This window comes from Apostichopus japonicus, chromosome 6, assembly GCF_037975245.1.
Source record: "Apostichopus japonicus isolate 1M-3 chromosome 6, ASM3797524v1, whole genome shotgun sequence".
Taxonomy (NCBI): Eukaryota; Metazoa; Echinodermata; class Holothuroidea; order Aspidochirotida; family Stichopodidae; genus Apostichopus; species Apostichopus japonicus.
Genome location: NC_092566.1, coordinates 17167872 through 17182933, shown reverse-complemented (window position 1 = coordinate 17182933; position 15062 = coordinate 17167872). Strand labels below are relative to the sequence as shown.

Below are 15062 nucleotides of genomic sequence, written 5' to 3'. Positions count from 1 at the left end.
CGCTGTCGGCAAATTTTGGGACTGTCGGCAAAAGGAGAAAAGGTGAAGAGAGCGGAAGGGGAAGAAAGAAGGAAAGCTGAATAGAGAAAAGGAGAACGGGAGCTTCTTCCGTGCCAAATTTGACTTAAAATATGCACCAGATTGCATCTAAGGACGTTTCAAAACTAAAAATTTTCCAAAGGGGAGGGGTAGACCCCCTACCCTTAGACCCCTCCCCCATTTCAGTCACCACTTCCAGATCCATCGGCAAATCAAATTTGACTTAAAATATGCACCGGTTGCATCTAAGGACGTTTCAAAACTAAACAATTGCCAAAGGGGAGGGGGACACCCCCTCCCCTTAGACCCCTCCCCCATTTCAGTCACCACTTCCAGATCCGTCGGCAAATCAAATTTGACTTAAAATATGCACCAGATTGCATCTAAGGACGTTTCAAAACTAAAAAATTGCCAAAGGGAAGGGGGACACCCCCTCCCCTTAGACCCCTCCCCCATTTCAGTCACCACTTCCAGATCCGTCGGCAAATCAAATTTGACTTAAAATATGCACCAGATTGCATCTAAGGACGTTTCAAAACTAAAAAATTGCCAAAGGGGAGGGGGACACCCCCTCCCCTTAGACCCCTCCCCCATTTCAGTCACCACTTCCAGATCCGTCGGCAAATCAAATTTGACTTAAAATATGCACCAGATTGCATCTAAGGACGTTTCAAAACTAAAAATTGCCAAAGGGGAGGGGGACACCCCCTCCCCTTACACCCCTCCCCCATTTCAGTCACCACTTCCACATCCGTCGGCAAATCAAATTCTCCACACCCCCCAACAAAAAACCCTTCGCTACGCCCCTGCCCTAGACACAAGCCTTTACTTACGAATACGGCTAAATGCAACATTCCCTCAACTGAAAGCAACATTTCCACCGACATGGCCTTTGCCCCCCTCAATTGAGCTCGCCACTGTGATCATATCAATAAACCAAACTGCGTTGAACTTTGCCTTGGAAATACAGTAGTTGTGTAGGTAAGACACATAGGTTTCTGGTAGGTCTGTATCAAAAACAGCTGACTCACTCACTACTCAGATAAGATGTTGTATATATACACAGACAACGTATTACATTAGAGTATACGTAGTGCAGTAGAAACTACCGGATACAGGTTATTCAAGCTCAACTGTCTAGACGCTACAGTTTCTGGGGTAGGCTATCGTTACCGCATGCAGTGAGGTAAACATAGGAGTGAGATTTGAATCCAACGACGTCCTCGAGCAACAAAATACTGTACTAGTTAATATCTGTAGTCAAAATGACTACGTATAAATTAACTTACTTCAACGCAAAGGCCAGAGCAGAAACTGCTCGTTTCATATTTGCTGTAGCTGGCCAGGAATACGAAGACAATCGGCTAAAAAGGGAGGAATGAGCTGAAAAAGAGTAAGTTGATAGCCTTTACTACAACATGTATACTTTATAGCTAGCCTATACTGGTGTGTTGCTTTGGTAACGTGTAGTTTTAAATTTCACATTCACTGTGCATTTGACTATGTGGGTACAATGGGATATGTTAGGTTTGGTATATAGACATGGCAAACTCTCGATAGTTATCAAATGCCGTTAGACTGTAGTTGGTGGACTAGTGGTTGAATAATAATTAATTAAATTAATTAAATTAATAATTGAGGGCTCCTCTGGGGAAAGCAGTGCTTCTGTAATGAGCAGGACTACCATCATTAAAGATGACAATAAAAAAAAGAATAACAAAAAAGTACCCATCCCCTCATTGTAAAGCATATGCTAATAAGTAGGTTTAGGGCATATACCTGTCACTTGCGGTATGAGCGGCCGTGTGAAGAAAGAGGTCGGTATCTGAAAGGTAGAACTAGAGTTCCGTTATAGAGTATAAAGGAACCTAGTAGAACCATTGATATGGTATATCTATCCTTCACCACACTGCATTACAAAATTTCGAATTTTTATCCTTCTTTCATCTGTTGGTGGCATGGTGGTTTACAAAGCTATAACCTAATCGAGTTTACAATTCTATAGTCTACAGATCCTTATCTAGTACTTTATGTTGTGATTGATCGGATAAAGAGAGAGAGAGAGAGAGAGAGAGAGAGAGAGAGAAGGATCACTATACTGTTGACATACATTCTATTCGATTCATTTGTCTTCACAGCAATGCCTTTCGGACAAGTTCCTCTCCTTGAGATAGACGGCAAACCATTAGCTCATAGCGGTGCGATTGACCGAACATTAGCGAGACGTTTCAGTACGTTTGACTTACTTTAAAGTTCTGCCATACACCTCACCCGAATTTATTTTGACAAACAACAAGGACGTAAAATGAGGTTTATTGAAATTGAATGTTTATATCGTGTCAATGCCCTTGCCATATTTTTAAGGCGTATGCGTGTGTGTGTGGTGTATGGGGTGGGGGTGGGGGGCGGGTGCTCTGGTGTAAACTGCGGTTACGGGAGAACGTGGGTGGGTTGTGCGGGTATGGGTAGTTTATACTTTAAACTGTACTGTATTCAAATCAAAAGGAGTTTAACCCCTGGTCGACCTCGCGAGAGTTCCTACGGGGATAATAAGTTTGTTTTTATAGAATATACACTTTTTCTTCTTCTTTGTTTATTTGCTTATTTGTTTGTTTATTTGTTTATTTATATTATTTATTTTGCTTATTATATTTTTGGTCTACTTTATATTTGTGTTCATCCCTTTATTTTCAGAGCTGTATGGAGACAACGAATCCGAAGCAGCTGAAATTGACCAAGTTTGCGAATGTTTGGTTGACCTGGGCTTAGCTATGAGGAATTATTTTCATGAGAAAGATGTAGCTAGAAAGGTTTGTCTCTTAACTATGACCAAATTGTGTCAATAAACTGAGTTATTTGATTTTTGCTGTGTTATAACTCTGCAAATAAAATATATTAGTTATTCATGTATGTACTGTATGTTTGGATAATAGAATATGAAGAGAACCAATGATCTGTCTAGGACACGTTTCGTCCTTATTGATATTTCATACGTAACAATCTTCTTCATGGTTATTCATTAGTGCATCTTGCGGCATGTTATACATAGTCCCATTAAAGTGAGGAATAGAGGATTGGTATTGTTTGAAACTAATACGATGAACATTTGCTTTCAACAAGTTTCTTTATTTCAAACAGCTTCAAACCCAAGTTTGACGGGAGGTAATTCATTTCATAATATATGGATAGACATGTTGCAAGATATCGTACAATCTGGAAAAGAGAGTACTATAGTAACTTATTTCATTGGCTTAAATCTATGGAAATATTCATAGGAATTGATCTTTGATTGTGAAAGTATATTTCCAAGGAAAAATGTGTTCTTTTGTTCATGGAGTGCATTTTCTTTCGGATGTTGCCTTACAATAATGTCTATATAACTGTGAGAATAAGATGCAAATGAAAATCACGATTAATGTTTGTATTCATAAATATATGCATGCCAAAGATATAGACAAAATCCTACTGAATATAACTGACACATGGTTGCGTTATCAATGATATGAATATTTCACAAATTGCAATGTCCTGCAAAAGCAAGCAATGGTACCAACAATGTTTCTTTGATCGAATGTAATATTTATTTTACTTGACAGGAGAACATCCTCAAAGAATTGCTAGAGACAGAAGCTACTAAACACTTCAAGTTTCTTCTTAATTTGTTGGAAGCGAACGATGGCGGTAATGGATTCTATGTTGGAAACAGAGTAAGACTTTTTCCTTCATGAAAGTGTGCATATGTGATTTATATTTCACTTCCTATGGTTGTAAAAAAAAATGTTATATTTGATGAAATGCATTTTAGTATACACATAAAGCAGCATTTGATTGTAAACTGTCTCTGTCGTTTACGGCTTGTTCCATCTTTCACGCAAGTTAATTTTTTTGTTCATTGAATAATATCTTGGCGTACTAAAAAGAACTCTCTTTCCGTTAGCCGAATGTACAGTAAACTGGTATCTGCACACCCGACATAATAAGTAGACATGACTACAAATCCATCCACCCGACATTCATAGCTAGTACAGTAACTATACTGTTCATGTCCTGTAACACATGTTACGTGTGTTAAGAACATAAAGTAGTAATTACTGATGCACGGTTGTGAGACATGAACAGTATAGTTGCTGTACCAACCATTTAGTGCGAGTTCATTAGTACGCGACTCTATAATGAAGCCCTATCTAGTCGTTTTATGCTATATCTAGGCCCATGGATATACCCGAGCATGGCCTTTCTTCGTTCTCGGCATTACGTATTGGCGTAATTTAAAAAGAGGTGTGAACTGGAATCAAGCGGTTTACCGTACCTCCTTTACTTCATCTCGTAGGCATTCTCATCTTCATAGCTTCCTTATCCAGACGCACAGTTACTTGTCTTACATGGGAACAAGTTAAAAGCTTTGCAGTTGTTACAGTGCCACCTGTAACACATGTTACCGTGTTACGAACATAACGTAGCACTTACTGATGCACGCTTTTGTGACATGAACAGCATAGTTGCTGTATACCAGCCATGAGTATGTTGGTAGTCCAGATTCGAAATCTATATCGTACTCTTAATTGGACTAGATCCATAAATTTGTAATAATTTCATCATGATTAAATTGATGTACAGACCGATTTGGCTCTACAGGTCCATGTATTCCATTTGATCGTAAAATATTGTTTCCATGTTTCTAACGTTCTGTAATGATCGTTTAGCTCTTTTTAGGAGGTCCATCAATGATGGCCCGTATATGTACTAGCAACAACTGAGTACAATTTATATTAATTTAATTTAATTTAATTAACAGATTTTGCTTGTTGACATTAATCCATAGCTTCCGCCTAAAGCTTAGTCACTTCATGTGACAAAGTTATGTCATAAGAATTAAGTTCTCTGGTCGAAGATAATTTAATTTATTTTGGAGCATTCATATGGACCCTGTTTTCATCTTCTCCCACAATGAATTTTACTTTCAGTACTCAGAGTTACTTTAAGTTAGTACAAATCATTCATTCATCCATCCATTCCCGCAAAAGGCTTATAAGTACTTAATATGTGAGTGGTATACTAGCTTCATTAATTAAAAAACCGCTAATTATCCAACAATTTTTTTTTTGTGTTCACATGGCCTACATGTAACCTTTTCTGACGTCACGATGCCACTTATATTACATCTTAGATATTTTTACTGAAAAAAACAGCTTCACCAAAATCATTCCTTGATTTCTCATCATTTAATTTACAGTTATCTCTGGCAGACTTAGATGCAGCTACATATTTAACCGACATGGTCGCGCGTGTTCCAGGGTTAAAGGTCACAGAGCCAAAGCTACTTGCTCATGTTAATCGAATCTTGGAGACTCCCGCTCTGTCTCAATGGTTGAAGAAAAGACCGCAGACTCCATTTTGAATCAACCATTTTGTTCAGACGTAGACATAATGGTATAAGTTTTACTCATGTGACAACGTAAATCGTAAAATGTATTCTTAACTCAAATTTTTTTAATAATGAAAAGTCAGTGTAAATTCATTCTTTTGTTTATTTCCACAAGTGCCTTTGTACATTCATATCCACTAGGTTAAATGATAACTTTTTGGACCAAAAATTACCGAATGCAAGAAACAGTGTAAGGGGGTTAGCATTGTCGCAAACAGAGATATTAGCATTTGTTTTAATTTCTTGCTGAAGGCAAAAGGAATCTTTTGCGATAGTGATGACACGCGTATATGTATGATGTGTGTATACATGGAAGTATAATACCCTCGGTTTAATACGTCCATGGGATGTACGTATGTTTGCGACAAACAAGCTTGTTAACACGATAACTAAAAGTGAAACTAGTTTAATGAAATGTATTTTACACTTCATAATACAAACTAATCGACAAGCAAAGACGACAGAAAACCCCTACTATCCATGTATTTTTTTAGTTCAGCCACATATGTTGTTGTCCTGCTGTGTAATAAAAATATATAAACGTCCCGTACAGTTGATTATTGCTGTAGACTAAAAATCTGATGAAAGTTAACAAACTCGCCAATGTTATAGATGTGACTATAGTGAAACTGAAATAACGGATGTGATATATCTCTTCCGGCAGCCGATTCACACAGAGATTACAGTAACTACTGTAAATCTTAAAGTTTTGTACAACAGTAAGTACTAGATTGTGCTGACAAATCTGATAAATCGGTAGCATGTGCTAATAGGTTTACAATAAGAACTGAGGATATTTGTAATTCCAACAAATCCCCCCAAAACAACTGGATTTGTTGGAATTACATATTTCCTCAGTTCTTACTGTAATCCTAATAGCACATGCTACCGATTTATAGCACGATCCAGTTTTTACTTTGGTACAAAACTTTAAGATTTACAGTAGTAACTGTGTTCTCTGTGTGTATCGGGTGCTTCCAGACAACGTTATGCATTTGCAGTGATTTTACATCGATATGATTAGTTTTACGCTACTTAAACAGCTCCATAGTTATAACGGTGACTAACACGTGTATGTACACATAGGTCTATTTTGTAAGGAATTTTGTAAAGGATTTTATCATCCCATAGCACCAATTGTTGACTGATATAACACAAGAAAAAGAAAATGAAGAAGAAGAAGAAGTTGCTTCAAGTGTTTACTTGTGTTTCTTCATTTTGCGTTAGTCGTTAGTCGCCCGGCCCAAATACAATTTCTGAGACGTTATCACAGTACGGCTCTGGTATGACGAAAGTCGTAGTCTGCTTGTTGCCAAATTCAAGCGCCATGAAGAAACCAATGATTGAAAAAATCATTGTGAAATTGATTCGATCGTAATGTTCGTTGACGATGTCCATGTGACGAGAGAGTTTACGCCAAAATACATTTGACGCTCTCCTCGGGATCGTGAGTACACGGAGCCGTAGTCTCGTCCAGATATAGGTAGTATCCAGTCCACCAATAGACCAGATCGGCACGACCAGAAACAGGATGATTTCCAACCAGATCAGAATATTGATACATGTCTCATATTGCTTGGACTTGTCACTCATGTGACCTTTACTACTCTTTTCATTCACGAAATATTGCCAAGTCACGTGAGTAGTAATAGCCCAAGTCAGAACTGGGATGAATAAATTCATATATATAGCGATCAGTTTCCTAAAGCAATTAAAGTCCAGAAATGCGCTCCCTAAGATGTAGCGACAGTTATCCAAATCACCCTGGTTTTTCTCGATGAATTTGACGACTAGTGAGAAGTGACGTTGGAACGAGAGCCTTGTCAGATACATCATGTACTGGAAAGTGACAAACATGACCATTATCACCCCGCCGCATATTACCGATACACCGCTATGCCAGGAAAATCGTTTGCACAAATCTAAGTAAAACTTTGCTCGGTATACAGTGTGGAATACGGCACAGAATAACCCGAATGATAGAAGAAGCTTCCCTGGCACTCCTGCAATGGAAAAAACGCAAAACAGCACATCATATAATATCATATTTAACAAATCAGTCATTTTCAAAATTTGTGGTGTCAGACCTAACACAAACAGACCATAATAACACCTACTACAAAATATATTTCATCTTATATGTCTAAAGAGAAAACTTTTTCTTTTTTACCATATTAACTGAAACAAACATTGCTAAAGGTTGAACTCGACCATAAAACTATAGGCATAACGGTAGGAGACCTGGTGAGATATGGAAGGGGCAGGGAAAGTATGGGATATACAATAATGTGTTCTCATTGTCATGCAATACTCAATAGCAAATGAAGAGTGACATGGTGGGGGGGGGGGGGGTTGTGGGCGGTTACATATTGTCCCCAGGCCCGACTTGGTTCTCGTCGACTACACAATATGACAGAAAATGGCTTTTTCAGATCAGAGCTTACCTCTGTTGGGGATATCCAGATACTGCAGTCGTTTGACGAGGTATCTTTCATTGAGTCCCGTGGACCATGAAAGCTGAGGAACTTGTCTCTGCGTGATTGCCCTGATCTTACAGATCATGTTGAGGAGAGGATACAGCACAAGATTGAGCATAAATGTTGCGTACGATATGAGATGAATAATCTGAGATTGTTCTCCCCATAAGCCATGTAAATAATAAGTAGCATCGTACAGTATGATAGCTATAGCGCTAAATGTACCAAGCAAAGATAAAAACCAGCTTCCGAGATGGTTCCACGGCTCAACTCCTTTATAAGTGAAAAGAAAAGAAAAGAAAGAAAGGTATTCATGATGAATTTGTAATGCCATACGTACATGATATTAGTTAGTGCTTATCGTTTTTCCATGAAAACGTATGCAAAAGCATGCATGAATTTATCAGGGATGTGTTACTTTACATGCCCTATGAAGTAATTGGTATATGTTGTAGTGCATGTTGCGTACTATGATTCAATACAATACAATACAATACCATGAAGTGTAGCGTTGCGTAGCACAATGTAGTGTAGCCTAATGTACTGTAGTTCAGTGCAGTGTAGTGTAGTGTAGTTCAGTGCATTGTAGTGTTGCACTTCAGTGCAGTAAAGTGTCTATGTAACTGTAAGGTGTAACATGGTGGCGTGGTATGGTTTGGTATATGAACTACATCGTCCTGTATAAAAAACAGGTCAAGTCACCTAGATCTCGATCCGTGTAACGGTTAACCTTTCCATGAAAATTCCACCAGAAACTATCACACTGAGGGCAAATGAGTTCGCGATGTCCTGAATCACTGTGTGAAGAGCTGTCTCCGTTGATAAAGGGTTGTAACCGGTACTTCTCTGGCCCACAGTTATCTTCGTCCTTGTAGTAGCCCTGTCCACTGACGTCCAGGTTTTTGTTCAACACTTCAATCTCCTCCCACGTGGACTTTTGACCGTCGCCCTATTGGTGTAAAGAAAATCAGGGCAAATCCGTCTCTTCAGTCAATATCCATTCATCTTTCTCTCAGTCCACAATTATTATTCTGTGAAGCAGTGCGTATGAAACATGTTTGCTATACTTATATGGTTTCAGTCGACATGAGTGGCGTCTGTTACCGTATGGTATTTTTGGCACCGTTATTAATGAATGGGCTTGCGGCTCAATGTCAGTAATGCGACACCAGCGTTCGCGAAGAAAAATCTGAATGAATTATCAACTCAGACTTGTGTCTAGTTAAAAACTTACTGAATCTAGTTTTTAGTGAACCCAGGTGCTAGGAAGTCTAACCGAAAGTTAATTGGAAACTCTATTAACGTGATGATTTTGTATTAACACCGGCTTATACGAAACCTCTGTTTTTAGAAAATTACGAGACATGCTTGTGATTTCGCGCCGATTCCTGCTCCATGCAGAAACCACCACATGATATTCTCATTCGACGGCCAAGAGTAAAATAAGTAAGAAAGGTGAAGACACCCTATTCTTCAAGGCTGCAGAGAGCAGTCAAGTTGGTTCGAAATCAATGGAACAACAGTACCAAGCACCATTTCCCAATTAACAACTCACAAGTACTAAGTCTATGGAAGACTTCGCTGAACTCAGTTGAACCCCACTGCACAAAAACTATTTAGAACTGGACAGTTTCATTTACTCCCGGTGGGTTCTGAAACATTTGCCTCCTTTCATAACAAGCATAAGCTTATACTTGGAAGAATTTCAAAACTCTTTTTCTCTGACCAAATGTGTCCGTGGATACCCCAAAATGAGTCAAAGAATTGTTCCCATATTTCTTTATGGCCAACATGGCTAATGGTTTTTGTAATATTTGTACTTACCTGAACTGATTGGCTCGTGTGTTGAATCTGACAACGGAAACATTGCCTTTCAACAACTAGTTTCCTTTGATGAAAAATGCATGACATTTTCATTGCCGCCCATACAATGGAAGAAATCCTATTGTTACTAATGTCCACGTAATGGTCTGATTCTTTATACCTCTTATCAGGTATCCGTCTCTTGTGAATCGATGTCAAAGGTCGATTTGGCCCATCGTCACTTGGTATCAGAGGTTGGCTCAGCCCATTCTCGCTTGATAACAGATGTTGGTTTAGTTCATCCCACTCGTCCTCCTCACTCGAATAATAGCAGGTATCCATTTGGTGACAATCACTCCAAAATCTTGCTTGCCGGAAAGTCTTGAGCTGGAAGAGGAAGAGACTACTTGTTTCCGCCGAGAAAACTTTCATACCACTGCCCTTTTTGTGGGATACGGTATATGATATTGACATACATGAATGCGAATATTACAGTTTCATTAACAAAAACAGACATTGTGGCTGTGGAATGAATGACGATAACAGAATGAAGACGTTAACCACCCAGTTTGACATATTCGCATAAAGCTCCATAGAATGCATTTACATGTGGAGTTATAATTGATATTCTGTTCCATGGATGAATATTTGACAAAGAAAATACTATTTTTGTAAACCTTTCCTTCGAGAATCAAATATGGCAAGGGAAAGAAGAACTGTTATAGGCCACTTAATGACCTCTCTTGTACTATGATTATATAGTACGAATATGAGCTTCAAAGCTATGACGCAATAAATGTTACTAATAATAAATAGATTGTGCTCATTATCATTCGAAAAAAATGGCAGTCACTTATGAGAAAGTATATTCCTATCATGTTGGGCAGTTATACCGGTTTTCAAAGTACCTCATGCAAACCTTGAACTTGACTTGAACAACTTGCAAAGTGAAATCGTGCAACACGAGAGTATATTATGTCATTACTTTATATAGTTTTGCAATCATGTCATTGGGATTGATTGCTTATGGCAAGAAATGTTCATTGTAGTTTTAACTTTTGTCAACATGAAAAGTGAAAGCATCATATTCCATTTCCTCCTTTCTTACAGAGATACTAGACAATGCACAAAATTAGAAAATAGAGGTGACTCACAAATGTTTTCCTTTGTACCGTCGATGTCAATTCGTTATGTTTTTTCTTTCCTTCTTTACAACAACCCAACACCTTTGTTAATGCGTTGCGTGTGTGAGTGTATGGGGGGAAGAGGGGGGGGGGCGCTTTTGTTTTGTCCGACTGGATGTGGCTCCATTGTATCCACGCAGAAAGTTAGTAGAGAGCATAACCCTTAAAAGTTATATCTATAGTTTATTAACTGTTTGATTCGGGGAAATGTATGACGAAAAGTCGGTATTTTGAAACTTCTTACTGACTTAGGTGACAGAACTCTTCTCTGGAGATATCACATTGATGATGCTTAAGGGAAATATTGTCAGCCGTTATAAGTCACTCTTGAGCAATGAAAGACACAATTCAAAGACTTGATCGTCGCCTCTTGGATTATAATACTTAAAAGTGTAAAGTGCCCTGATAAGGGTCGGTCGATTCACCTTAATTATACCCTGAAAACTGTTTGGAATATAATTGCTCACCAAACAAGGTAAGTCAAAAGGAAAAATATCTTGCTTCTTTCAACAAGTACTCACGGGAAGTGTTGCAGCGACTTAAGTTTTTAATATGTTTTGGGAAAGTATGATTCAAATTAGGCAGTTTTTAGTTTTGGATGGTAAGCGCATTACTTGCACGATCGTCATATTCTTAGAAATCCAAGAATAACCAAAAAAGGCACTTATTACAGCTAATGCATCTACAGTACTTTTCATTGTTTTTAAGTTTAATAAGTCCTTGCATGTTCGCAAGATCATTGCTGGTACAACATATTGAAGTTTGACCGTCTATGCAACTATGGTTCATTGTTTGAGAATTTCAAAAGATGTTGGGGGGGGGGGGGGGCATTGACTAATGGATGATTACAACAAATGAAGAGGGCATTCCAATGTGTCCTACTTAGATAATAAATATTTTGCAAAAATCACTCCCGTGAAAAAATATATGTTCATTAAATTGTGTGCACTTACCTCAATACGTACAGCAGATCTGTAAATTAGTTATGCACACCACAACGCGTTGAATAGCAAATGATATCTTATAGTGAAACCGTTACCTGTTTTTAACATGATTCTCTTTGTTGTAATGCATCGAAAGCGTTAACTATGCTACAATGCATACATTTACGTCATGCTGAAGTCGTTACAGCGCAACTGCATAGAAGAAGGAAGTATGATGCCTCTAGTCACAGAGTACTATGTTTTGGAACGGACAGCGTAACTTCCCGTTTATAACATGACCATCTATGAGGAAGAACGACCTACATTGCATTTTTGTTGTTGTTACTGTTTGGTGAATCCTCTCTGTGTTGAAGGTGACGAGACTATTTTCGTAACACACACAAACACTCACACAGAAACACAGGCGCACAAAACAAAACTAGTTGAAGGTGTATCAAGTGTAGTTTTGTGTCAGTGGTTCAGTTATCGTCGGGTAGTATAGCTTATCCAGAAGGATCGCCTGGTTTGGACAAACAGCAACACCTTTGTTTTGTTTTATCAATTCTCGAAAAAAAGGCTATCATAAAGAAAGAGCACGATTGTGTGCATTTTGTTATCCGTACATTGCTAATGGCAGTTTCGTTTGAAGCAGGAAACTTGCCAAGTAATGTGCCTGTCTCATGTGCCCATTTAGAAACAATCAAAAGGGTAAGGTTTGGTGTTAAAGCTCTATTCCTTACCTCCTTCCCTAGTTTTAATGTTGTAACCGCATTTTTTTCGTTTTAATCAATCACTTTAAACAATCAATCACGTTTTAATCAATCAATACGAAGTCTCACTGTAAAAACTAAAACTGAGTCTCACAATTATTAAAGATAAATACGAAAATTGTTTAAGACAATCTGCGACATTCATTCGTGATTTTAACACTTTCAATAAATTCATAAATGAAAGCATTCGGCAAATTGCTTCCAAGATATATATATAAATATTATATACTGTTGTGCACGCATATACCTTAGTCTGATTCGTCCTTTCAAGTATATTATTTATTACTATTTATTGTATGATCTAGTTCAAGTAAAATTAAGCAGTGTTAAATTTCATTTTTCGCGGAAGCTGCTCTCGTTATTAAATTAACGTGAAAAAGAAATGAAATGTACATCTCTGCATGCTAAGTCAATCGACATTTCCCCTCAATATTAATATCGTTTCTCTTTTCCATGAAAAAATGGTTTAGCAAGGTACTTTACTACTGATACTGTCAGAACACAGCTTGTGTCAACAATCGTGAAAAAAAAGTTGTTAGTTTTACTGTGCCAAAGAGAAACTGAACTTTTAAGTAGCTGCAGCAGGAAAAGTATCTGGATCATCGGAACACATGACACTTTTTCACTTTTCAGTAATTAGTTTCGATATGTAGCAAGCGAAACCGACACTACGGAGACAATTGCTGAATCCTTGTGTAGACTTTCAATAAGGTTTCACCCGTTACGACACTATACTCTTGTTTCATGGCCTTCAGTCTGCCATCGTTTGTACAAATATAATTGTTTCAATTCCCCAGCATAATCTCCTATCAATTATTCACTCGGTTGGTCTTTGAGAGACTTGCTCATAACTAACAAGTTATCGTTATTGTCTTCGCACGAAGTGAGAATAGTTAAATGTAGAACTTAAAGCACTGTTAAACCCAGTTAAAGTTGGTTGGTGTTGCATAAAATGTTCGATGGTTCCTCATAGCAATTTGTGAAATAGGGGAGACTTTACCGCTAGACGATTATTTATTGAGTTAATAGGATCAGGTTTCAAGGAACAAGGAATGCATATATCTAACTCCCGTCGTGATACCTTGTTCCTTTCCTGAGACATAAAATTGAGAAATTCATACATTTGAAATTACTAGTTGTGATGAAGTCCCTTGACCACACATTACCAACATAAAATAACATCACTTTATACAAATGAATGATTTTACAAGGGCATATAATTAATTCAATTGGACCAAACAGTTTTTGGTGTATTCGGTACCATTACTACAGATTATAAAGTAGTCATCCAAATAAAGTGAAGGTGTATCAATATTGTGTAGGCTTATCATGAAAACGGGTTATGAAAATGAGATGTGGATCAATGTTCTTCTGATCAGTAGGTCTTCATAAATGTTTTAATATTTAAGTTGCATTATCACTTTAAAAAAGAATGTTAAAACAAAATCATAACAGGGGACTCTCTATAAATGAGAGTTTAACGAATTGTGTAGTCGTGATGATAAGAATAATAGTAATCCGATTCAACAAGTCATCAAGGATCATAAAAAGGTAATAAAGTAATACAGAGTTTCGGGTGCAGTGGACTTTTTATTGTCAAGAAGATATAATGACCTAACTTAGGTTTACGTGTTTATATAATTTGGTCAGTAACATGGAACATTGTTGAGATTTAAAAAGTAAAACATGTTTGGTTTGCCCCACTTCGCTAGCCTTTATATTCTGGAACTGTTAAAGAACTGTTAGAGATGGTCTCGTTTGATTATACATATGGCATATCTTGTATTCTCCAAGACTATAGTTCGGAAAGAATATCGACCTCTCCCGTTGCCACAATTCCCTCTAAACTGGGGTAAATTGCTAGAAGAGTTCAGGATTTCTTCACCAAAACCGCCTTTACTAACCTAGAATGATATATCCCATATAACTCCTCTACTACTTTTGATCACTCTTCCCTGAAATCTTTTCATTTTACCCCAACATCTCGTATCATCTACATTGCTAGGAACTCTTTTAGCTGGATATGATAAAAATGAACTGAAAGCTGCTTGTTACGGTATATACTGTTCATCTTTACGTATTTATCACCACTCATACTTGAATGACTTTAACAAGTAGAATACCTTTACTGGTGTCATTAATCTATATAGCTAGATCGAAACTACTACTATATAGCTTAGAGTATTTCACACTCTGTTAAAAGATCCGACCCTACTTCAATTGGCAGAAAACAAGGTAGTTACCCTTCAAGGGTACTTGAAGAGTTTTAAAATAGTAACTAGACATTTGTTTCACATACAGGCCTGCTACAATGATGGCGACACCGAGGCTTTTGCAAGGCACCTCCAATCTTCTTCTGCTTTACTCTACTCACGTTTTTCCCAAGGTAAGGAGACTGTTATCACTTCAATGTACCAATTTGCTGAGCAATGTTGTGATGT

The 15062-nt window shown here is 37.7% G+C and overlaps 2 protein-coding genes across 3 annotated transcripts; one reads left to right on the top strand and one right to left on the bottom strand.

Annotated features, from left to right (window-relative positions):
* Positions 1-1076: 1076 nt before the first annotated feature.
* Positions 1077-6654, top strand: LOC139969163 (probable glutathione S-transferase 5). The gene is made up of 5 exons (XM_071974008.1): positions 1077-1432; positions 2178-2270; positions 2734-2849; positions 3636-3746; positions 5273-6654. Exons 2-5 carry the CDS (start codon positions 2180-2182, stop codon positions 5435-5437), a joined length of 483 nt encoding a protein of 160 aa, XP_071830109.1. The 5' UTR covers positions 1077-1432; positions 2178-2179; the 3' UTR covers positions 5438-6654.
* LOC139969156 (uncharacterized) lies at positions 5554-12126 on the bottom strand. 2 transcript variants are annotated; one of them, XM_071973998.1, is made up of 5 exons: positions 11882-12126; positions 9766-10266; positions 8644-8890; positions 7909-8214; positions 5554-7467 (listed from the first exon to the last, which is right to left on the bottom strand). In XM_071973998.1, exons 2-5 carry the CDS (start codon positions 10216-10218, stop codon positions 6695-6697), a joined length of 1779 nt encoding a protein of 592 aa, XP_071830099.1. In that variant the 5' UTR covers positions 10219-10266; positions 11882-12126; the 3' UTR covers positions 5554-6694. The 2 variants fall into 2 exon arrangements, with proteins under 2 accessions (XP_071830099.1, XP_071830100.1); XM_071973999.1 differs by having other exon boundaries at positions 9766-10131.
* Between the last annotated feature and the right edge of the window lie 2936 nt (positions 12127-15062).

What these genes read in the sequence shown, in the direction of transcription:
- LOC139969163 (XM_071974008.1), top strand. Translation starts at nt 2,180, where the DNA reads ATGCCTTTCGGACAAGTTCCTCTCCTTGAGATAGACGGCAAACCATTA. An exon ending in AGAAAGATGTAGCTAGAAAG is followed by an intron (nt 2,850 to 3,635) that starts GTTTGTCTCTTA and finishes TTTACTTGACAG; the next exon opens with GAGAACATCCTCAAAGAATT. An exon ending in GATTCTATGTTGGAAACAGA is followed by an intron (nt 3,747 to 5,272) that starts GTAAGACTTTTT and finishes TTTAATTTACAG; the next exon opens with TTATCTCTGGCAGACTTAGA.
- LOC139969156 (XM_071973998.1), bottom strand. Translation starts at nt 10,218, where the DNA reads ATGTCAATATCATATACCGTATCCCACAAAAAGGGCAGTGGTATGAAA. An exon ending in ACACGAGCCAATCAGTTCAG is followed by an intron (nt 8,891 to 9,765) that starts GTAAGTACAAAT and finishes TTACACCAATAG; the next exon opens with GGCGACGGTCAAAAGTCCAC. An exon ending in TCTGGATATCCCCAACAGAG is followed by an intron (nt 7,468 to 7,908) that starts GTAAGCTCTGAT and finishes TTTCCATTGCAG; the next exon opens with GAGTGCCAGGGAAGCTTCTT.